Raw genomic sequence first — 22,950 nt, 5'->3', positions numbered from 1 at the left:
CATCTTAGCAGAGGACGTAGGTTGTGGGACTGTCATGTCCCAAGCTCTGGCTTGGCTTTTGTATCTTCCTGAAACACATGTTGCGCACAAAGCTGGGCATACGTATGTGGACTCCTTTTAATCGTCACAGCAATGACGTGAAGCAGAAATGATCTTTGTTACACACGGAGAAGGGCACAGAGAGGTGAAGCGGCTTGCACGAGACCACTCAGCCGGCAGAGCTGCGTCTCCGTGTGAGAACTGGCTCTCCCCGGAGCCCTTGAACTCCACCCCCCTGGACTGACTTTTCCACATCCCTTTCCTGAATCTCAGTTTCTCCATCTGTGTATAAAATGAGGAAGCGTGAACTAGAGTCGGAAGTCAGTGTGGTTTGGGGTTTTATTTTTATCTGATTTTTGATGCCTTTAGGTGGCTGTGTTCCCCCGTTTATCTCCATCTGTGCCGTTCCTGGGCCCAGTCTGTTGCTCTCTCTGATCTCTTGCACGTCTCTTGGCCCGCATGGGCATTTGCCTTTTCCACCTCTGGACTGGGGGGTGTCCACAGTTTCTGTCACTTTAGACAATTTGTGGTTCAGTGTGAAGCTGGCAAGGGTAGCAGTGGAGCCCTGCCCTTAGCACCTCCTTGCCGAGGCATCACGGACAGATCACGTCCCCTCCCAGAGCCCGTTCCTCTTCTGTACAGTGGACGTCACGATCAGACCTGCCTCGGAGGGTTACTCTGAGGATGAACTAGGGTAGAGCTCGTAATGAACTTGGTTACCCTAGTACACGCTCGGGATCAGCTGCTTTACGGCTTCCAGAGAGTGGACGTTGGCCAGTGTGTACCGGCCCCTGTCCCGCTGTCACGGACAGCTTCTGTATGAGGAGCTTGAAGCCATCTGGACCCCAGCATTGTTGAAGCCCCCACGATGGGCCCTGGAGCTGCCTCTTCGGCTCTTCACACCAAGCTCCAGCGCTGCTTCCGGTCACCCAGTCAGGCGCCGAGGCCAGAAGCAGAAGTGGGTGCTGTTCTCCCACGACCGGGCGGCCCTGGCCCAGCCCCGAGGGAAGAAGCTGGTGGCAGGTGTTACTTTCCGAGTGTGACAAGAAGCCGAGCTGCCCAATTAATTCTACTGTTTTGACGAAAGGCCAGGAGTGGTTCCTAAGTGGAGACAGACATGGAAAAATGTAAAGTTCTTGGAAACAAGTCATTAATCACGGCTCCGAGCTGAGCTCCCCGTCTTTGGAAGCCACGCTTGCCGTATGAAAACTTGGAGTGCGTGCTGTGCTTTCTGGCTGGTTTCTTCGGAAGTTGCAGTCCGCTGTGATGCTGAGGGATTCCAACTGCAGGGTAAAATGCATCCGCTCTACTGGAGGAAGCCAGCGGTCCAGCTTTATTTACAAGGAGCCTCTTTGCCTGGCCTGTGGCCGCGCAGTAGATAGAGCGCCAACCCCAAACGCTGAGGCTGCTGGTTCGAAACCCTGGGCTTGCCCAGTCAAGGCCCATCTGACAAGCAACCAATGAACAGCTAGAGTGAAGCACCTACTTCTCATTCCCCACCCTCCACCAACTCTGCAAAATCAATAAGATCTTTAAAACAAACAAAAAGGAGTCTCTTAAGCTTCCAAGAAATTGATACTTACTTGTCTTTCACTTGACATTTTGAAACTGAATAATGGGCCTCAGGTCCCTGAGCAGTGAAGTATTTGGTAGCTAATGTGTACTTATTATGCCCCTGGGACCTAGGTCAGTCATGTTTAGAGCTTCACAGGTGTGGTCCTGACATCCAGCACACTGTACTGAGGGCCAGCTAGTGCTAACATGAGACTAGAGGAACAGGCTGATTAGGAGACGGGCCTGGTTCCGTGCAGTTCTTAGTGCATCGGGGAAGGCGGGCAGGTGAGGGAGGCATCCCAGGATGGAGGGCCTGACCTTGAGCTGGGCTGTGGCTCCCGAGCTTGGGCAGCGTTTGCAAGAGGGAGAAAGGAGAGCTGCCCCCTGCTGAAGCTTCCGCTCCTGGCTCCTGGCGCCTCCAGCCCCACGTGGTCTCAGACAGAGAAGGGACGTCTGCACAAAATGCCGGGACCCCACCTCAGAGGACCCTCAATCTGCAGCCCTCGGTTAACGAGGAGACAGAGGGATGGGTGATTTTGTAGTCTAAAATCACCACTGGATTGTCTCTTGTTACTTTTTTATAGCATTTCTTGTGTGGGCTTTTTTTTTTTTTTTTCCCTTTCTTCCAGATTACAAAATTAGAACGTGTCCATGGAAGGAAAACTAGACAGTTCAGAAAAACATACTTGAGTCATCACCCACTGATTTGACTCCTCTGATGTTTTAAGAAGGCCTGGCTAGGTCAGAGGGTGAACATTTTTAGATCTCTGATACAAATGTCCAGTTTGGCACCAGACAGCGTCCGCCTGTATAAGCTCCTGTTAGCATGCTTTCCCCTCGTTGTCTTGCCCGCGCACTACCACGCCGGGTCTAGTTCTGATTTTAATTTCTCCTTGGGCAGTGTCTGTCTGCATATCTCCAAGGTGCCCGTGTTTCAGGTGCTCAGGCCCCTGGCTAGGGGGACCCACTCCCTGTGGTTGGTTAGAGGCTGCAGCCTCCAGGTGCCCTCTCCCGTACGTGTGCATGAATTCGTTCACCTCTCGTGTCAGCCGTCACACAAGGTCCTCTGGGGAATGAACACCTGGGTGAGGAAGACTGATAAGCAGCTCAGAGGCTGATAGGTAAAGAAGACGCAGATACCTCTAACACATATGCTTATGTGCCCATGAGAGGGACAGTGTTGTGCCTGAGAAAGTAGAGAAACAGGAGCGTTTGAGACGGACCTTCTCTGTTCACTTCAGGAAAATTTCATGTATTCACCCAATATTTATTGAGCATCTGATGTCTGCCAGGCAGTGGGCAAGTTGCTAGGTGGGCAGTGTTACATAAAACAGGCCTGGTCCTTCCTCACACGAAGCTCCCAGGACAAGTAGTGGCGCTCTGAAATAAACAGCGAGTGATGGATGAGGGGCCTGGGGTCAGGGCAGGCTGGCCCGCAGAGGTGGTGGTGAAACCACGGTGAGGAGGCAGTTACGCCAAGAGCAGAGACAGGAGGCAGGGAGCAGGGGAAGAGGGAGCTATGGAGAGAGAAAGAATGATTCAGGCAGAGAGAGAGGTGCACTGGTGGAAGGGCCCACAGCCGGAAAGCACAGAGGGAAAGGGAAGGGAAGCAGAGGTTCCGGTTAGAAGTGGAAAAGCACTGCAGGAGAGCACAGAGGGAAAGGGAAGGGAAGCAGAGGTTCCAGTTAGAAGTGGAAAAGCACTGCAGGAGAGCACAGAGGGAAAGGGAAGGGAAGCAGAGGTTCCGGTTAGAAGTGGAAAAGCATCGGGGAGGGGCCTAGTGACGAGGGGATTCTCCTCCCTTATGCAGCAGCTGTATTGCACCGTATCGGCAAGGTCCTTCCTAACCCGGCATAGACTGCTGCCCCTAGTTTACAGTTGTTTCATGAGGGGCAGGAAGAAGCTGTTCTTCCCAAGAGCCTGTTTTATTCATTGGCTTGGCTGTGGTTCCTCTTGTCTGTAATGTCAGACTGGAGCTCCCTGTTGGACCTGGGGTTTGGCGACCGGCATTTGTTTTGCAGCTTTGTTACCAACTTGCTGTGTGACCTAGAAAGATCCTTAACTTTTCTGGGCCTCCTTTTCACCTCTACACGGTATGAGACTGGCGTGATCCCAGCAGTGTTGTAAAGGTCAAGTAAAGTATCTTGAAGTGCTTTCAAAGATATGAAAGTGCTATACAAGTGTGCGGTATCATTATTATTTCAATGCAATGTTTATTATCAGTGAAGTAAAAGGATAAAAGTTTAAAGCAGAACCTGACCAGGTGGTGGCACAGTGGATAGAGTATCGACCTGGGATGCTGAGGATCCAGGTTCAAAACCTCGAGGTCGCCCTGGCCGGTTGGCTCAGCGGTAGAGCGTCGGCCTAGCGTGCGGAGGACCTGGGTTCTATTCCCGGCCAGGGCACACAGGAGAAGCGCCCATTTGCTTCTCCACCCCTTTGCCGCGCCTTCCTCTCTGTCTCTCTCTTCCCCTCCCGCAGCTAAGGCTCCATTGGAGCAAAGATGGCCCGGGCGCTGGGGATGGCTCTGTGGCCTCTGCCTCAGGCGCTAGAGTGGCTCTGGTCGCAACATGGCGACGCCCAGGATGGGCAGAGCATCGCCCCCTGGTGGGCAGAGCATTGCCCCATGGTGGGCGTGCCAGGTGGATCCCGGTCGGGCGCATGCGGGAGTCTGTCTGACTGTCTCTCCCTGTTTCCAGCTTCAGAAAAATGCAAAAAAAAAAAAAAAAAAACCTCAAGGTCACCTGCTTGAGCACAGGGTTGCCAGCTTTGTGTGGGATCATAGGCATGACCCCATGGTTGCTGGCTTGAGCCCAAAGGTCACTGGCTCGAGCAAGGGGTCACTGGCTCAGCTGGAGCCCCCCAGTCAGAGCACATGTAAGAAGCAATCAATGAACAATTAAAGTGCCACAACTACGAGTTGATGCTTTCCTCTCACTTCCTGTCTGCCTCTCTAAAAAAAAAAAAAAAAAAAAAAAAAATGGTTAAAAGCAGAGCATTCCACCAGGGGCGGGAGGGCATAATGTACTTTCCACATAACTGAACTGGCCGATTCAGCATAGGTAGCTGTCCTTCAAGAGCTTGTCTGAAATGCTATCCTTCTTTTCTAGTTTGCTTCATCCACTGGGCTAAACCATTTCCTCTCCTTCCTCCCTCAACCAAAAATGGTTTGCAAAACAATTCGTTTCACGTCTCTAAATTCAGAACCTGTGTGGTACAGGAGCCAAAGCTTCTGCTTGGAGAGCACGGGAGCCTCTGAGCTGAGATGTGGTTGTCAGGGCTCTGGCATCCGGCAGGGCGCACTCACTCCCAGGAGGGGAGTGCATGGGACTTGGGAAGGAAGGCCATCCCGGGCGCAGCCGCTGGAAACAGTCACCAGCACCGAGCCAGCCGCAGGCCACCTGTGCAGGGCGGCCTCGAGCCAAAGCTTTAGGCTTTCTTCTGGATTTTCAAGGGATAACTTCTTTCGTTATCTTTAAATTTTTTTTTTCCATTTTAAAATAAGAGGCATAAATGCTTAGGAAATAAAGTTCACCCCCTCCCTTCATGGAGTTTTTTTTAAATTGTTCTATTTTGACCAAAAAAGAAAGCGGCAGTGCTGTTAACTGTCCCCTGGGAAGATGAATGGGTGCTGGGTAACAGTTTCCAGCGACCTTTCTCTGCTCATGTGTTTGTTATTATCTTATTTTCCCTAAAGTAATACATGTGCTCATTCTAACTAATTAAACAACTGGAAGATATGTAAAGAAAAACTTAGAATCTCTTCTCCCTCTAATTCCCGTTCCCACCCTCTGAGATAACCAGTGTTATCAATTTGGTGACTGTCTATATCTTCTCCAAGCTCCTAGATAGATGGATATAGAGTTTGTGTTGTCTATGGCTGTTTTGTCAGAGTGGGGCCATACTTTATTAGTTCCCAATTTATTTTCCCCACTAAATAATACATTACAGGTAGGTGAAACTCGAATTCGCCCTTTTAATTAGCTTCAGGGCTCTCGATCGAGAGGTACCACAGTATATTCAGCCGTGCACCTTTGACCCATATTCAAGTTGTTACTCATTTTTTCTTCTACTAGGAATATTATTGCATTAAATATCTTTACATATAAATCCTCTACTGGTGCTTTTATTTTTATAGGTTACATTTTCAAAAGTAATATTTCTGGGTCAAAGAGTATGTGTATTCAACCTTTTAGTAGGTAATATCATTCTACTTGACAAAGAGGTCTTAATTTACATTCTCCCCAGAAATATGAGTACTTGCATCTCCCTGGGTCTTTACCAATGTTAGATAGTCTTTCCCCTCACCCACCCTCCTTCTTTCCTTCTTTGCATTCACCAACCCTCCTCCTTCCCTCCTTCTGCCTCTGTTTTATCTTGTGCCCCAGCCGATGGGGGTGGAGAGGGAGGTTGATGGTGTCGCACAGTTGTTTATTCTGTATGTTCCTTCGCACCAGTGAGATTGGACGTTGCTTCATGTTAATTGGCCATTTCATTTTCCTCTTGTTTCCTTCACCCATTTTTTTCTAATTGTTGCCTGTTTCTCAAGTTGTAGTAGCTGCTTATATATTTATATATCAAGGACACCATATGTGTTGCAAATATTTTTCCTAGTCTGCTATCTATTAAAATTTTTTCTACTAAATTTATAGTAGAATTTTAATGTTTTTAGTTATAAAGTGTATGTTTTTGAATTTTCTCTTTATAGTGTCTGGATTTCTCACCTTGTTTAAGAATAACTTCTCTACCTTGAAGTTATAAAAACATTTTCCCAAGTGTTCTTCTAATACTTTTATGGTTTTGTTGTTGTTGTTGTTGTTTTGTATTTTTCTGAAGCTGGAAACGGGGAGGCAGTCAGACAGACTCCCGCATGTGCCCGACCAGGATCCACCTGGCATGCCCACCGGGAGGATGCTACTTTTATGGTTTTAATTTCATTGTGGACCTTCAGTCCCCCTGGCATTTGCTTACACACTGTGAGCGGTAGTAGGCAAGCTTTGTTCTAGCTATGCTGGTACCGTTTTTTAAATAAGCTCTCTCTTCTGCTTGGTGTTGAAATCCTATTCTTGTCATAAATAAGGTCCTTTATTGTGTCTATTTCTGGACTTCCTATTCTAGCTCATGGACCTTTTTGTCTGTTCTTATGTTAATACCTTATCTTTTTATTATCTTTATAGTAAATTTTATTTTCTCATAAGACGGAGTCCCTAAATATTTTTTATAATTTTCTATTTCATGTCTAGTTTTTCTTGGGTATTTTATTATTTCATATGAACTTTTTAAAGTAATTTTATCTATTCTTCCCCCAAAATAATTATTAGTATTCTCTTTGAAATTAAAATTTTTTAATTGATTTTAGAGAAGCAGTATTGGGAGAGAAATACTGATTTGTTGTCCCACTTATTCATACATTCATTGGTTGATTCTTGTACGTGCCCTGACCAAGGATCGAACTTGCAACCTTGGTGTATTGGGACAATGCTCTAACCAACTACCCAGCCTGGGCTTCTTTCAATTTTAATGAAAGTTAATTAAAATTATGTAGTAATTTTGGAAGGATTGACATTTTTGGATACTTAGCCTTCTTGACCCAGAAGCATGCTAGCTGGTTTGAAACATGCACTCTATTTACATACAGTGTTGTTATTTTACCTTTAACATTTTAATATGCATCACGGATATTTTGTCTAAAATAAAACAATATTTCTGTGTTTTCCTGAATAATGAAGAACCTTAAAAAGTTTTAATTCTTCTCTCTTGTCCATCTACAATGTTATTCCTGTAAAACGTGTGATACTGTCAGGTATTGTTGAAATTGTCTTTATCTCCTCGTCAGCTGCATTTTGCTTAATGAGTATTTCTTTAAGTTTATCAATATGCTCACTAATTTCTTAGCTCACTGTTGATTCTGGAGCCTCACTTGTTTTCTGCTCAGTTTCTTTTCTGTTGGAGAATGTTCCTGAGTCTCTGATGGCGAGCTTGCTCAGTCTCGGTCTGGAAATGTCTTTGGCCCTCACTCTTGCTATTTTAGAATTTTAATCGACCGCATGTATGATGACTGACAGTTATGCATGCCTCTTTAAAAGGTTTCAGCCCAGACAGAAATAGTTCGTGTAAAGATTGGACGTCTTTTACTCCCTTCCCCCAGTTTCTGAGTCTCAGAGTGAGCCAGTTTGTAATTTGCCGCTTGCCTTTTTCTAGGTAGAGACAAAAAAGTTTATGTACACAAATACCGAATGCTTTTCTAGGCATAAACAATCCTGTTCACGCTTTTATTAAAAAGCGACAATGTGTACCATCTCAGACTGCTTCTTAACAATACAGCGTGCTCCTCTTTCCACGTCGGTACCATGAAATCGCCCGCATTCCTTGTGACGGCTGTGTGGTTTCTCGTATTGCTACGCAATGATTTAATTCTTAGTCTGTTAACATTTAAGTTGCTCTTTTTTCTTGCTTTTACGCCATATGCTGTACTGAACATCTTTGATTCACGTGACCCTATCTGTGGTATAAATCTGTAGATGTTTGACCCAAAGGATATACGCATTTAATACGTTCATTGATATTGTTCACTTGTCTTCAAAAAAGATTGTTTCCGTTTATAACCCTGGAGTATGACGGGCTCTAATTTTTTTTTTCTTTTCTTCTGATTCCCCAGAACTTCCACACTGATTAGTCAACAGTGGGAAAGCTGAAGAGATGCGAGCAGGAAGGAGAAACTGAATCAGGTGGGCAGTCATTGTTCACACCCCTCTACTGTGGCATCCGGAAGTGTTTGCCTAAAAGCCTTTGTTTCCGTTTGCAGAAGGAAAAGAGAGTGCTTCCAAATGGAATTAGGAATTTTCTCAGAAAGGGCAGGCGGGCCCTTTTCAGCAGTTCTGTGATACCACACTGCAGTGCCTCAGCTGTTACTCCGTTCACAGACCCTTTCTGAACACAGTATGCTCTACTGCACGTCTTTGATTCATGAAGACGGTTGACCTCTGCTGGCTGGAAGGGAACGGTTTCTTTAGCCGTCCCCTTAAGCAGATGGGCTCCTACCTGGGAGTTTTTAGCAGAGTTGGGTGTGATACCAACTTTCCTGCCTAGCAGTTGTTTGCTGCAAAGCTGTTTTCACAAAGACCAGGGCACACTGTGGTGATTATAATACGATGATAGAGGAGCAAGCAGAGCCCAATCCAAAGAAACGAGCACTGCCCAGCGGACCAAAGGGGAGAGCTGGCTCAGGTGCCTCTGGGAGAAACATGCGACTCAGCGAACAGGGGTGGCCGCAGGGGTGGCCCCTTGGGTCAGTGTTCCTATTGTCATGGTCTCTAAACGTTTTGGCACAAGTTGATAGGTTTTAAGAGCCTCTGACCCGGGCCTCAGCCTCCTCCCCTGCCCTGCCCTGCCCACCCCTTTCAGCTCCGCCTCCCTGCAGGAGGGCAGGAGCTCCAGCCTTGGTTTCTCTGTTTGCACCCTTGGAGTCCTGGGAGTTGGGGCTTTCCAGGCTGTGCAGTCCCTGTTGGCCGAGCAGGAGTCCCGCCTGGCGGCAGCGGCCCTGAACCGAAGCTCCCCCACTGCTTATCAGCAAGGCTTCTGGGCCTTGACCTGCAGTAGCTTCCCAAACCGCCAGGCTTGTGTCCTGTTCTGACTCAGTGCCCCTGGGGATCCCCTGGATGCAGATGTTTGTGGTAACTAGGATGCGGCGGCCGGCTCCCAGGGCTGTTTATCTGGCCGAGGCCAGGTTAGGAGGGCAGGCCTCCAAAGGGCCTCCTGCTCCAGCTGCTGTGGGAACGGCGGGGACTGAGCTGCCGCGCCTTGAGAATGCTGGGCTCACATGCCGTCTAGCTGGGGTTCTTAACCAGCTTCGTGGTTGGCTTCTGGGGTGGAGGAGCCCCTGTAACCATGGGAACAAGTGTGTACATACACACACACACACACTCTTCTGGGCCAAGTGTCCATAGCTCTCCTCAGACTCTCAGATGTGTCTGTGACCACTGAAGTGTAAGAACCACTGGTCTAAAGGGGCATAAGTTGTGGGCCACTGTGGTCCTTGGGCACTGGCCTGTCCGACACCTAAGCTGGCCTTTAGGTTTTTCTGTTTAGGGGTGAACAGGAACAAATCACCTGATGTTCCTGAAGCTCAGAGCCATCCCACAGATGCCTCGAAGTCCAATCGTGGAATCGTACCCCCCACGAACACACCACGTGCACGGAACATACCACGCTGGTGTTCGGGCTTGGTGTGCGCGGCTCAGAGGGTTGTTCCCGGCAGCCCCACTGACGACAGCAGAACAGTGTTGAAAGCTAAACTTCAGTCTGGGTTAGCACTGCCAAGAACAGCATTAGATGCTTCATACACACTATCTTATCCTCACAACCCCCCAGTGAGGTTGGTTCTGTTATTTCACGCACGGAAAAAGCGAGGCGTGGAGCGAGCTAGTAACTCTCCAGAGATCACACAGCCAGTAAGTGATCACAGTCACCCCAGTGAGTGATATATGACCCAGCACTTGAGCTGAACCACCAAGCTCTAAACGAAAAGGCCTGTTTAGAAGAAAATAAAGCAAACAACCCTGTGTATTAGACCACTGAGAACATTGCTGTATTATAACAGATGAAAAAACAGGAATAAAAACTGTGCTCGCAGCCAGATCTTCAATCACTAAGAAAAGTTTAGGGGGAGGTAGAGGGGGTAAAAGGGGGATCGGTGGCGACCAGGGAGACCTGACTTTAGGTGGGAACACATGACGCAGTAGACAGATTATTTCTTCTAGAAGTGTATGCCTGAAACCTGTGTAATTTTATTAACCAATGTCACCCCAATTAATTCAATTAAAATGAAAAGATTAGCGGGTAATACATTAATGCATTAGTGTGATACATGAGAAGAATTTCTATCCATTGTAATTCAAGTGAAGTTTGTTTTATGGCTCTGTTGAGATATGATTCATATACCATACAGTCCACCCATTCACAGTGTACCGTTCAGTGGCCTCTGGTATATTCACAGAGTCATGCGGCCATTGCCATAATCAGTGTAAGAACAGCTTCATTACCCCAGAGAGAAACCCCCACACTTGACTCACCACCCTCTCATCCCCCCAGCCCTCCCCAGTCCTAGGTTCCCGCTGATCTGCTTTCTTCAGATAGAGTTCTGATACTTAAAAGAGTAACAGTGTGGGAATCTCGGTGATCTGGAGTGAGTCATTCCCTAAGGATAATCAGACAAATGAAATTTGACTCAATGTATGTTATAAATGGTTTTATTAGCTAAGAAACTACAAGCTCGAATTTGGTGTTGACACAGGCAAGCGACAAGTTTTTTTCTGAGTAATTCCACTTGTCAGCCCAGCCCGGCCCTGAGGCTTTTCTCAGCGAGCGGCCGGAGAACGCTGGCAGTGTCGGTGTCGTAGGTGCGGGTGGGCCGTGTTTCTCCCTCGGCGTCAGACGGGGCGGCTCCGCTCAGGGTCTTCCTGTCCACATTGCGGGCTTGGTTTTTCTCTCCGCCTTGCTGTAGTTATTGCAGTGGTTATTTTCATCTCTGGCTTGAGAGGGTGGATGTTCTTAGGTTCTTATTTGGTTTGTTTATTAGTTCATTCATGAGTTTATTTATTCTGCATCTTCTATGTGTCAGGAACTATGCTGGGGACACAGTGACAGACCAGAGTCAGGGTACCTACTCTCTTGGAACCAGTTGGGAAGGCAGATGTTGGACCAAACGCATCAGTACCTGCATCACACCCGGCCCGCAGGAGACTTCAGTGCACACTTGCGGACTGACTATTGAGTGAATTCCAAGTGCAGAGGTTACAGGAAGGAGTCAGTCAAGGTGCTGCAAGTGGCAGAGTAAGACCTCCTCTCCTGCTGGGTCAGAGAAGAGGGTGTTGAGGCTGACAGATCCCCGGCCAGGGCCACGAGGAGCTGCGCGAAAGACTTGGGCTGGGGGCTGGCAGTCCCACGAAGACTCGGTGCCTGCCCGTGGGGTAGAGGGCTGAAGTCTTGGACACAGCATGTTACTGTGTGTCCCCTGACTACGCACGGAACTTCACTCAAGCACACAGTGGTGCTTCGCTGCTTTGTGTCTGTGTCATCTAGTCCCAAGTCTGGTACACGTGAGTGCTCGGATAAGGTCTGCTTTGCAGTCGGCAGTGTGTCTGGGGCATGCTTTGTATAGAATTCTGGAGGAACTGGAGAGGGACCCCTGAGCAGGGCGCGCCATTGGAGATCACTGTGGTTATCCAGTGTGCTCTGCACGCTGCTGTGGTTTAAAACAACAGCAGCCACTTCTCAGGCCATGGCCTCTGTGGGCAGGAATTTGGGGACTGCTTGGCTAGACAGTTCTGGCTTGGATCTCTTGTGCAGTTGCCGCTAGACAGTGGCCGGCGCAGCGGGGGCTGCCACCTCATCTCTCTCTGCCGTCTCAGGGCTCCAGGGGCGGTCACTTCGTGGAGCCGCTTTGGGCTTCCTCACAGCATGGCAACCTCAGATTTCCTAGATAGCTCACAGTTCCAAAGACAAGCGTCCCGAGAGAGCCAGGTGGAAGCTGTGTCACCCTTTCTAATCTCATCTCGGAAGTCACACAGTGTCACTTCTGCTGTGTTCTCTTAGTTAGAAGCTAGTCACCAAGGCCAGCCCGTTCAGATCCACCTGCTGACGGGAGGAGTGTCGGAGACTCTGAGACGCATGTCGGAGCCGCCACGGGTGCCCGGTTTACCCCTTCACCCCCACGCGAAACCCCCGCGGGCTGAGGGAAGAACCTCACCGCCGGTGCCCGACCGGCATCCACGGCACTGCCTGCTTGGAAGTGACCTCCCTGTCCCTTCCTGCCCCTCCCTCCACACTGTGAGGGGACTGCCAGTCTCTGGGGACCTTGCTCTCTAGCTGGGCCCTCACCAGGTATAGACACCGTGCCGACAGCAGGAGGTCCCCGCAGTGAGTCAGCTGGAGCGGTCTGCCTCTTTCCACGACCTCGCGGAAGCACAGCCTGTCAGGGACTGAAGAGCTGGTGTCACTGCCCCAGCCCCCAGGCCCGCCCTCCGTGAAGTACTAACCTGCCCTGCCACAGGCCGAAACCCCGCTGCTAGGGCAGGAAGAGGTGTAAAATTCGTACCCCAAGATAATTGGGTTTACCGTGGTTGTGCAGTTAGAGAAAAAAAAAAAAAGAATTTGGTAGCAAAATTCAGAGAGTCAACCCAACATCACTGAAAAGATTCTGAAGAGTTGTGCGTCTGGCTGAACATTCTAAACAGACTCTGCTTACGCACGGGTAGGGCAGCCACGGGCGCACGCGTCCGCCGGCGTTATCTGGGTTTTCCTGGGACGCTCACTGCCTTCCTGCTCTTTCTTCAGAAATGCCGCAGGATAGCATTGGGGATAGAGGGAAAGATGGGGAGAACTGGGAATGGACACTTTTTAAAAGATACTTAGATGCTCGTTCATATCCATGCTTTCAAATCTGATGGTACAGGCTCGGCCCTGCCCCCACTCAGTGGGGGCGTGACCTTGGGCAAGCCGCGTACCCTCTCTGCCTCAGCCTCCTCCTCCGCAGAACGGGAATAATGACGCTGCCTGCTCCGCAGAGTTGCTATAAAATTAAGTGAGATCATGTCTGTAAGATGCTTGGCGCAGCCTGTCTCTGAAAATGCCCATAGCCACCTTTCTAGGCAGTTGTGACACCCCCCATTTTACAGAAGACGAATCTGCAGTCAGTTGAGTCACTCAGCTGTGGGGGCAGGAGCTGAGGTGACCCCGCAGTCCTGCTGTGTCCCCTGCACCGTGGCAGACACCCGCCAGGCCTCCCCGACATGCAGTGTAGTGGGCAGAGGGATTCTGGAGGCGTCACTCCCGGCAGGACCCCCATATCAGGGTCCTAGAGTAAGAAGATCTGAAAAGTCAGGCCCTGAAGTCCCCTTCTGAGACCCTGTAAAGAGCAGGGTGACAGAGAATGTTCCAGGCAGAGGGAACGGGCCGTGGAGACCCTGAGGTCAGGCAGAGCTTAGCTGGTTTGAGGAATTAAGGAGGGGCCTGTGTGGTCAGAGCAAAATGGGCCAAGAAGAGAGCAGAAATGGGACGAAAGGTCACAGAGAAGGCAGGGCCAGACCCACGCGGGGTTTCAGGGGCTGGTGTGGAGTTGGATTCTGCCCGACACGAAGCGGAGGAGCATCGGAGGCTGAGTGAGGCAGGGAGTCACGTGACCCGGTGCCGGATCCGAGACCCCCCCCGGCTGCTGGTGTAGAGAACGGAGCTGGGCAGAGGCCGAGGGGAAGCGGACGGGGGGACGCCCGTGAGAGTGATGCCGACCAGGGGGTGCTCGTGGAAGGGAGGTGGGCAGAGGCCGAGGGGAAGCGGACGGGGGACGCCAGTGAGAGTGATGCCGACCAGGGGGTGCTCGTGGAAGGGAGGTGGGCAGAGGCCGAGGGGAAGCGGACGGGGGGACGCCCGTGAGAGTGACGCCGACCAGGGGGTGCTCGTGGAAGGGAGGTGGGCAGAGGCCGAGGGGAAGCGGACGGGGGGACGCCCGTGAGAGTGATGCCGACCAGGGGGTGCTCGTGGAAGGGAGGTGGGCAGAGGCAGGCTCTGTTTTCCAAGTGGTGACGACTGGGCCCGTGACCGACAGTACATGGTGGAGGAGGAGGAGGTGGAGGAGGACCCCAGGGTGCCCCAGGTGTCCGGCTTGAACAGTCGGACAGACAGAGCCCTGGCCGAGCTGGGACGGCTGCAGGGAGCAGGCTGGGACCTGACTGTGGACTTTGAGGTGCTGGCGAGGTGGCGGAGGGACAGGCCAGCTGGATTCACACATCTTGAGACCTTAAAGCAGACCCGGCCTTTTTGGGAATCATCAACACACTGTTAGGGAAAGGTTGAAAGCTCCCCGGAAGTAGAGAAGAAGACCCAGACCTGGTGCTGGGGGCCTCTTACCCAGAGGTCTCTAATGGAGGGGGCGCTTGTAGGGAGGCCCCTGGAGGGCAGAGTGGTGTTCCCGGGCCCCGGACCTCCCTGACCCCTGCACCCGCCCTCACCTCCCCCCCCCCAGGGGACCCTGCGGCCTCGTTCTGCGTGCCTGGGGGCTGCGTGGTCCGGCCCTCCAGAGGCTGAGGCCCTGCCTGCCTGCCTCCCTCCAAACAGCCTTGCCAGGCGCCCCTCTCTGAATGGGCAGTAGGCACTGCCCTGGCAGGAGACGGGCTCCTCTGCTGACTCCAGGCTGGACGTGCCCCTGAGGCAGTAGATAGCGCAAGGTGCCACCCCCAGCAGGCTGCACTGGCTGGACCCAGCTGCCCTGCCCTTGCCCGGGGTCTCAGTGTGCTTGGTTTGGGGCCCTGACTTTTTGCTCACCTCCGTGCCTCTCTGGTCTGGCTGCCCACCACAGAGAGGGGCCACTGCTCTTTGAATGTGAGGAATGCCAGCCAGCGGCCCCCCTTCCCTCCGAGGGGCTTGAGAGGGCACCTGCCCCACTCCCAGGAGGCCGCTGCCCCGAGGCGAGCCCAGCTCTGTGCTCTGCGTCCTCTGCAGAGTACTCTGCTTTCCTTTCATACGGTCTCTGCAAATATCTAGTTTTTAAAAAGAAAAAAACAGGAAATGACCTTTCTGGTATATTTGGAAAACAGTTGGGGGCTGTAACAGAATCTGCCCGAGCGCTGGGGACTCAGAGCTGCAGATTTGGAACAGGCTGTAGCTTTTGGCAGAGCCCAGGGCCCCTGTTACAAAGCGGGAGGGGGGGGGGGATGGAAACCAAGCGAGAAGGCGGCTTCCTGCGGGGAAACCTGGCATACCCAGAGCAAGCACCTATAAGAGCCACAGCCTCTGCCCCTGGGCCACTGCCGGAGGGACTGGGAGGCTGACGTGGGCATTCAGGGTCAGTCACATGCCTCACAAGCGTCCAGAGCCCGGAAGGCACCAAAACTTCCCGAGGAGGAGATGGAGGGAAAGAGTATCACCTTGAGAACCCTGCAGGCTCGCACCGAGATAGACCCAGACTGTCTGTTAGCTCTGCCTGGATCATCCTCCACCAGCTCTCTGTGGGTCTCAGCCCAGGTCACCTCCTCAAGGAGGCCTGCCCTGACCGTACAACCTTTCATCAAACCATCCACACAGAGAGAACCCTGTGTTCTCTGTCCACAGCACTTATCACAATCTGTGATGATAGATTCACTTACCTTCTTCTCTTTTCAAGTTGTAAATGTCTTTTTAGGCTTCGGTGTCCACCCCGTACCTGGCACAGTGCCTGGCACATAGAAGGTGCTCAGAAAACACTGCGTGGCTGGATGGGTAAATGAGTGAATGGGATGTCAACACTGGAAGAGACTTAGAGAGTGTATTTCCACCTTCATTATTCAGATGGGGAAAGGAAGCTGGGAGAGAGGAAGGGACTCCTCAGGGTCACCCTTCTGCACGGAGATTGAGCCAGACCTTTGGCCACTGTTTAGGACGCCAGGCTGCGCCGCCCTTGGCTCTTTCTACGCTGGGATCTAGAACATCATTCATCCATCAGATATCCATTGAGCTTCAACTATGTGCCAGGCCTCTCGGATATAGCAGGCACATGCCAGCCAAGTCACCACCTTTGTGGGACTTAGGTTCCACTGAGCGCCATGAAGCACACTCAAGCCGGCGACCTTGGGGTTTGGAACCTGAGACCTCAGCGTCCCAGATCCATGCTCTGTCCGCTGTGCCACTGCCTGGTCAGGCAAAGTTGAGGTTCCTTGGTGCATCTTGTGAAGTCACTGCCCAGAGAGGTATTGACACTCATTCACAGCCTGAGAATGGCCATTTTCTGATGTGATGTCCCACTGAGGATCTGTTTGCACATTCACTGTTGACTTGAAGGAACAGGGAGCGAGGGAGGAACACAAGCACTGAAGGAGAATGAAAGACACGCTTGTACTGCGGGTCAGAGAGCTCCCTGAACGCAGACCCACCTTTGGGACCTCTGTCCCCGAGGGGGGGGCATGGGGCAGCCAGAGCTGTTGGCTTGGTTGGTGTTTTCCAGGATTGAGCTTGGAGCTCGGCACACTGCCCTCCCCGAGTCAGGAGGGTCAGCTTCCTGCACTGGGCAGCTCGTCAGGTCATCTGGGCAAGGCAGGAGCTGAAGCCGAAGCCCAGGGCGTCTGTTCTTTCAGACGGAGCCTGTGACTCCATCCCACTGGATGGGGCTCCTAGAGGGATGTCAGATCCTAGAGATGGCCGCGAGAACATCACACGGCAGTCTGAGTGGACAGAGGCCTTCCGCAGTCCTGAGAAGGAGCCGCCCTGCCGTCCGCACAGATAGGAAGAGACAGACGGAGGGACGGTGGACAGACTCAGGTCGTCAGAGGAGTGTTGATTGTGTGTCTAGTGCCTGTGCTGGTCGAGAATCTGAGGGGGGGCAGAGCATGTGGCTCTGCGGCCAGGATTAGGCCCTTCCGTCCGGCCTGGTGAAAGTCCAGCTAACAGCCCTGACTCTCATGGGGCCAACGCTCCTGCTCGGGGAGAAGAGCTCAGAAAACGGTGCTTGGGGAGCCGGGCCTGTTCCTGCCTGTCGGGAAGGTAGGACGTGAGGGATGAGTCTGAGCCTAACAGCCAGAGCGTACCCCTGAGATTTTTAAAATATATACATTTATCTTTAAGAGGGCAGGGGTAGTGAGAAATATCAACTCATAGTTGCTTCATTTGGGTTGTTCACCGTATGTGCCCTGGGTTTCGAACCAACAACCTCAGCGTTCTGGGTCAAGGCTTCATCCACTGCGCACCACAGGTCAGGCCACAATTAAGTGAGGTACGGGAAACATGCAGTGGCTTAGTAGATGTACTTTATTGTTAGAATTACCGCAATTTTCATTGTTACTATTGCTGTCGCAACAGGCCAGTGCCCTGTTCTGAAGCTTCCAGCAGCTCACCCGGAGGGAAAGTGCAGGTGTTGAAACGTGTGACTTGCAGAAGGGGCCGCCTCTGGGACTTCAGAGGTTTTTGCTGTTTGTTTTTTACTGACTAGGGCAACTTCCTTCTCTGGAGGCAGCCGAGAAAGACGGGCTGGGCGCGCCCCCTGCTGGAGTGTGGGGGATACTTCAGACAGAATCCCGGCCCACGCTCTTTAACAGCAAGTGACAGGCCCAGGGAGGGCCGGTCTTGCCCAAGGTCTGGTGGCAGAACCAGGTCCATAACACAAGCTCACTCTCTTTGTTTTCTCTTCTACTGGATACATACCTGTGTCCTGTGCCTGATCTTGAGTGCCCCTAATTTATTCTTCGGGTGCTTCTGAGCTCGGTATTGTGAGCTGTGGCTCTAGCCCTGCACGCTGGCCAGCCCCTCCTCTCTCCACCTCCCTCCCCCCCCCCCACTTTCCCCAAAGCACTTACTGAGCCCCGCCCTGGGCACTTGCAGGTACATACTGCCGACATTAGTTACCTTCTGAAAGCATTACACAATAACTTGAGCGTGTAAAAACTTCTGCCTTTACAAAAACATAGTCTTTTAGGTGAAAGTTCCCCTTAGTCACAAAGAATCACACTTCACAGGTGTTTCTTTCTGCTTGTGTCTGCTCTCCCCCCCACGGCAACCGGGTTTATTTTAGGTATTGTTGGGCAGCCTACATTTTGCAGTTAACGGTTTCTCCCAGAACCCTTGCTGTCAGCACCAGTCCATCTGGCACATTTCTTTATAAATACTTTATGACTTGTGTAATGCCTAGCCTCCTGCTGGACATTCAGGTGGCCTCCTGCGGTTTGCCATTACTGACCACATGTGGCAAACATCCTCACCCTGCAGAGAACACTGGCATTTTGCCTGCATGTGTCTAGAACTGGGATTTGCCAAGCCCATCCCGTTAGGAGGACTCTTAACTCCTGAGGTCAGGCCAGTGGCTTAGACCACCCATCCCACTCCCCAAAGGAGGCTCTACCACGTAGCAGGGTCCAGGCGGTGACTGTGATTTGATTGCCTTCAGAAAATTCATAGGCGTTTAAGTGAGGATGCTCATATCCCCCAAGCAGATGAATATCTTTCGTCCAATAGCAACACTTGTTGGCAAGGGCAGATACATGGACAGTCTGATGTGCTGCTACTGGGAACATTAGTAGGAACAGTAATGGACGTATAAGGTTTTTTCAATGCAGATGCTAGTCATCTCTGAAAATACAGACCTGATCCTTCATGACATGTCCTAAACACCTCGGGCCAAGTGCAGGTGTGACCTGGCCTCTGTGCCGCTTATCAGCACACAAGGTGTCACCGAGGCTCCTCCAGCCTGCACCTCCTTGGCCTCCTGCCCCACTCAGAGTCTTCACACACACTGTTCCCCAGCATGTAATGCTCTTCCTTGCCACTGCTTGTCTTCCTGTTCCTCGTCAGACCTCAGCGAACTGGCACTTGCTGGCCCCCAACCTTGGCCAGGCTCTGGTAGTGGCTCCAGCACCCTACCTTTTCCCTAGAAGCCCTGACCACCGTGGTGATTACTTGGGTGATTTGATGTCACCTCCATGGACTGTAGCTCCCGAGGGCAGAGAGCACGGCTGGCGGGCTGTTTGTTCCAGCATCTCCAGCACTTAGCCAGCACCTGGCACGTGATACTGACAAACGAGTATCAGGGGTCCCCAAACTTTTTACACAGGGGGCCAGTTCACTGTCCCTCAGACTGTTGGAGGGCCGCCACATACCCACATACAGTGCTCCTCTCACTGACCACCAATGAAAGAGGTGCCCCTTCCGGAAGTGCGGCGGGGGCGGATAAATGGCCTCAGGGGGCGGCAGTTTGGGGACGCCTGGAGTAGATACTGATCAGTAATTTAAAGACAAAGGATGGTTGAGTTTTGTTCTTTGCATTTTCTGTGCTTTTTTGTCTTCAGTGGTCAAGGCAATAACTGTCATTTTGTCAAAAGACATCAGTGCTGGGGCCAGAGCTGTGTCCCCAGCAGGAGGCACTGGGCCTCACTGCTGTCCTCTGTCTGCCCTTGTCCCCACAGGCCTGGAGAACGATGCGACAGGCATGATGGAGGTTGAGTCCTCCTACTCGGACTTCATCTCCTGTGACCGGACAGGCCGTCGGAACGCAGTCCCTGACATCCAGGGCGACTCCGAGGCCGTGAGTGTGAGGAAGCTGGCCGGAGACATGGGCGAGCTGGCCCTGGAGGGGGCAGGTCAGAACCCTCTGCACGTGTGCATCTCTGTTTCCTCTGCTGAAGCCCCCCACCCACCCCACCTGGGGCTGCTGCCTCAGGCCCAAGCTCAGACACGGTGCTCAGAGGGGTGTTCCCGACAGCTTCTCGGCACTCTGACAGTCTCCTGGTTGAACATGAGCTCAGGAGCGCAGGGGCCTCTGCTCTGCTAGCAAGAGCAGGTGTTTGCAAACCACAGGCTGAATGAGTGAATGGAGGAAACAGATCCGCTGGCCCCCCAACCCCCTTCTCCCTCCTTTTCTCCCCTTCTCATCTCCCCATCTCCTCTTGTCTCCCTGTCTCTTCTCTCCCCCATCTCTCCGTATCCCCCCTCTTCTCCCCGCCTCCTCCTCTCCCACACCCTTCTGTTCTGACAGCCCTCCCTCGCCAAGTGGCCCGCATTCCCTGAGCGTGCCGGGTCTCCCTGCTCACCTCACCGGCCTCAGCTCATCTTTCTCCCTGAGCCAGCCAGGGAAGTGCTCTGTCCCCTGAGAGTCCTCGTGGGGCTGCACACTGCTCCTCTGTCCGGGCCTCCTGCCCTCCCCTTGCCTGGCTCATTCTCATTCTGGAACCCCAGACCCTGCTGAGAAGCCTTGCCTGACCACATGCCCGGGGGGGTGGGGGGATGCATCTCTTCCGGCTCCCAACCCCCTGAGCACAGTGCCCTCCTCTAGGCTGGAGCGTCTCCACACAGGGTCTGTGTCTGCCCTCGATGCCTGGCAGCATTTGGAACCTGATCGCAGCACCCAGTCAATGGCTGCTCACTGCTACCTGGGCGCGCTGCCAGGGTCATGCTGGGGCTCCCGCGCCACGGCTCTGGGGACACTGTCCGTCTCCCGCTGGCTCAGCACTTAGTCACTCACCCGGACCAGGCCTTCTAATACCCATTTCCCTCTCTCATCTGAAATTTCTAAAGTGTCTGGGTTCGGTGGAAAGTGCATGACACTTTCCCTCCCGGGTGACTGGTGTGACAAGGGGCCCGAGGCAGGACAGTGCTCACTGCAGGGAAGTAAAGCGCTCGCGGTGGAGTGAGGCCAGACGGCAGCCGCCCCCCTTTGGGGGGCCAAGCAGGTCCAGAGGCAGGTCTGCACATGCTCGGTCCCGTCCCGCAGGCTGACGAGGGAGTGGGCTTCAGAGCCCAGTCCAGCTGGCCTGGCTTAGGCTCTGCTCACTGCCAGCTCGCAGGAGGCCCCTGCACAGCGTGTCTCCCCATGTTTCCTTGTGTGGGAAGAAGAGGGCCTTCCCTCCTTGGCCTTATAATGTAAGAGAAACTACAGCCAGGGCGTGAGTGCGCTGCCCAGCAGGGTGTGGCCGCAGGACATTGTCACATGGTGCTGGTTGGAGAGGAAGGTGCTTAAGGACCCTCTGGTCAGGCCGGAAAAGCTGGGACTGGCACAGAAGGCTCATTACTACTGGCTGAGACATTCTCATTGTCACATGGCCACACAGGCCCACACAGCCTCGTGCCCACTTTATGGATCAGGACACAGAGGCTCAAAAAGATGAAATGAGTTGCCCAGGATCCCACAACAAGGAAAGGGCAGAGCAGAGATTACTGGGGAGTCCAACAGGATTCTTTCTGCTCGCTGGGACAGGAGGCTTGGGGCCAAATAGGGCACCCCGAGCTGGGAGATCTGCCCAGAGCGCCGTCCAGTTGGTCAGGCTTCTGGAAGAGCCGGGGGCCCTCCAAAACCAAGCCTTTGCTACAGGTGCCACCCAGGACAGGAGGCAGCCTGGCAGGGAGCCAGAGGTCCAGATTCTGCCCACACCACATACTGTTACACTGCTTCCCAAGACCGCTGCAGGAACAAACGAGGCAATGTCAGTGGCGACAGGTCTTTACAAACGGAGACTGCAGCTGGCACAGCGGGACTTCCTGGAAGGACGGGCTCCCTCCACCACTTGCTCTCAGGCGGTCACTCCTCTCTGAGCCTCCAGTCTCACTGTGTCGCACCCCTCACCACACCTCCAGGCTGCAGAGCTGGTACAGGGTGGTGGCTCTCGGTCACCTGAATGGCTTAGCCTGAAGATGCACGGATGAGGGCAGAGAGGGAAGTGTGGCCGGTCTGTGAGGACACGGCACAGTGAACAGTCACACCCTGGGACTTCCCTGAGCTGGCCTAGCCTAATTAATGCCCTTTTCTGTCTTCTAAGAGCTACTGGTTCACTGTGCACCGGTTACATGCTGGGATCTCCCATGTGTCCTCCATCTGGGGCACCTGCCACAAGTATCTCGACCCTTGACAGCCCTCACCTGTTGCTTTTCGCATCCATCCATGACCCTGGCCTCTTAATTGACTTATACTAGTAATACCACATGTGTTTTCTTTGTAAGCATCAAAATATTAGAGACCAGGCTGAAGTTCCCTTTGGCCACTGCCCCCCTTAACCCCACCCCTGTCCTGGGTCCTGCTGGGCCCTTCCAAACCCCTCCTGTGTCATACATCTGTGCAAATGCGCCCCCTCTTCTCTCCAGAGGGACAGGCGGAGGCGGGCACCCCAGACAAGGCGGCTAGCACCCAGCCTGCAAGCAGCAACGGGACCACCTCGTCGTGAGCCTGACCCGCCCCGGAGGCCGGAGGAGAGACCTGCTGTCCCCACCTGGACAGGGAGCCCCGGCACTGGCCCGACAGCCACTTCTCTGAGCCCATGGTCCAGGCAAGCAAGGCCAGACTGAACGGCGCCCCTGGAGGCCGCTGTGGCCCTCCCTGGGGAGGCCCTCTGCCCACACCCACAGGCTCCACGCTGCCACCTCCTCACCGTGCCCAGGTACACTTCTCAGACACTGTAACCACAGGATGTTATTTATTCATTGGGCGCCTGGGTGAGCAACCCACCCAAGCAGGCGCCTCTCCTGGGCAGGCACGTCCGGCTCCGCCTCTTCTTTGCAAACCCAACCTTCTAGGTCAAGCCCTTCTGATCCCTTTTTAAAAAAAACCTTTTAAACTTTTTAAGGATTTTAAACCTTTTTCAGCAGAGAGGGAAGGCGCTGACAGTTCTCTTATTTTTGGAGCCATTTTAAGCTAAACCCTGAGCATCTATGCAGCTCTGAGGTTCCCTCATGGGGCTTCTCAGATCCATTTTTAGGGAAGGGATTTTTGTGCTCAAAACTACCTGATCAACCTGCCCCTTCTTTCTACCAAGATCAAGAACACCTGGACCCAGGAATAAATGCTGACGATTTGTGTGACTGCTTTCAGGTGACTCTTCCTCTGTAAACGGCCTGGCCAGTCAGCTGGGACCCCAT

General features: G+C 52.6%; 1 protein-coding gene across 4 annotated transcripts in view; it reads left to right on the top strand.

The window, feature by feature from the left end:
* The window catches only part of PKIG (cAMP-dependent protein kinase inhibitor gamma), a 64,600-nt gene extending 41,707 nt beyond the window's left edge, over positions 1–22,893 (top strand). For all 4 annotated transcript variants that reach the window (XM_066387710.1, XM_066387712.1, XM_066387711.1 and 1 more), the window contains exons 2-4: positions 8,252–8,321; positions 19,512–19,685; positions 22,180–22,893. In XM_066387710.1, the coding sequence (XP_066243807.1) occupies positions 19,535–19,685; positions 22,180–22,259 (231 nt within the window). In that variant the 5' untranslated portion in view covers positions 8,252–8,321; positions 19,512–19,534 and the 3' untranslated portion in view covers positions 22,260–22,893. The remainder of the gene's footprint in view (positions 1–8,251; positions 8,322–19,511; positions 19,686–22,179) is intronic.
* The last annotated feature ends 57 nt before the right edge of the window (positions 22,894–22,950 follow it).

Source organism: Saccopteryx leptura, chromosome 5, assembly GCF_036850995.1.
Source record: "Saccopteryx leptura isolate mSacLep1 chromosome 5, mSacLep1_pri_phased_curated, whole genome shotgun sequence".
NCBI lineage: Eukaryota > Metazoa > Chordata > Mammalia > Chiroptera > Emballonuridae > Saccopteryx > Saccopteryx leptura.
This window is presented reverse-complemented; position numbering and strand designations above follow the sequence as displayed.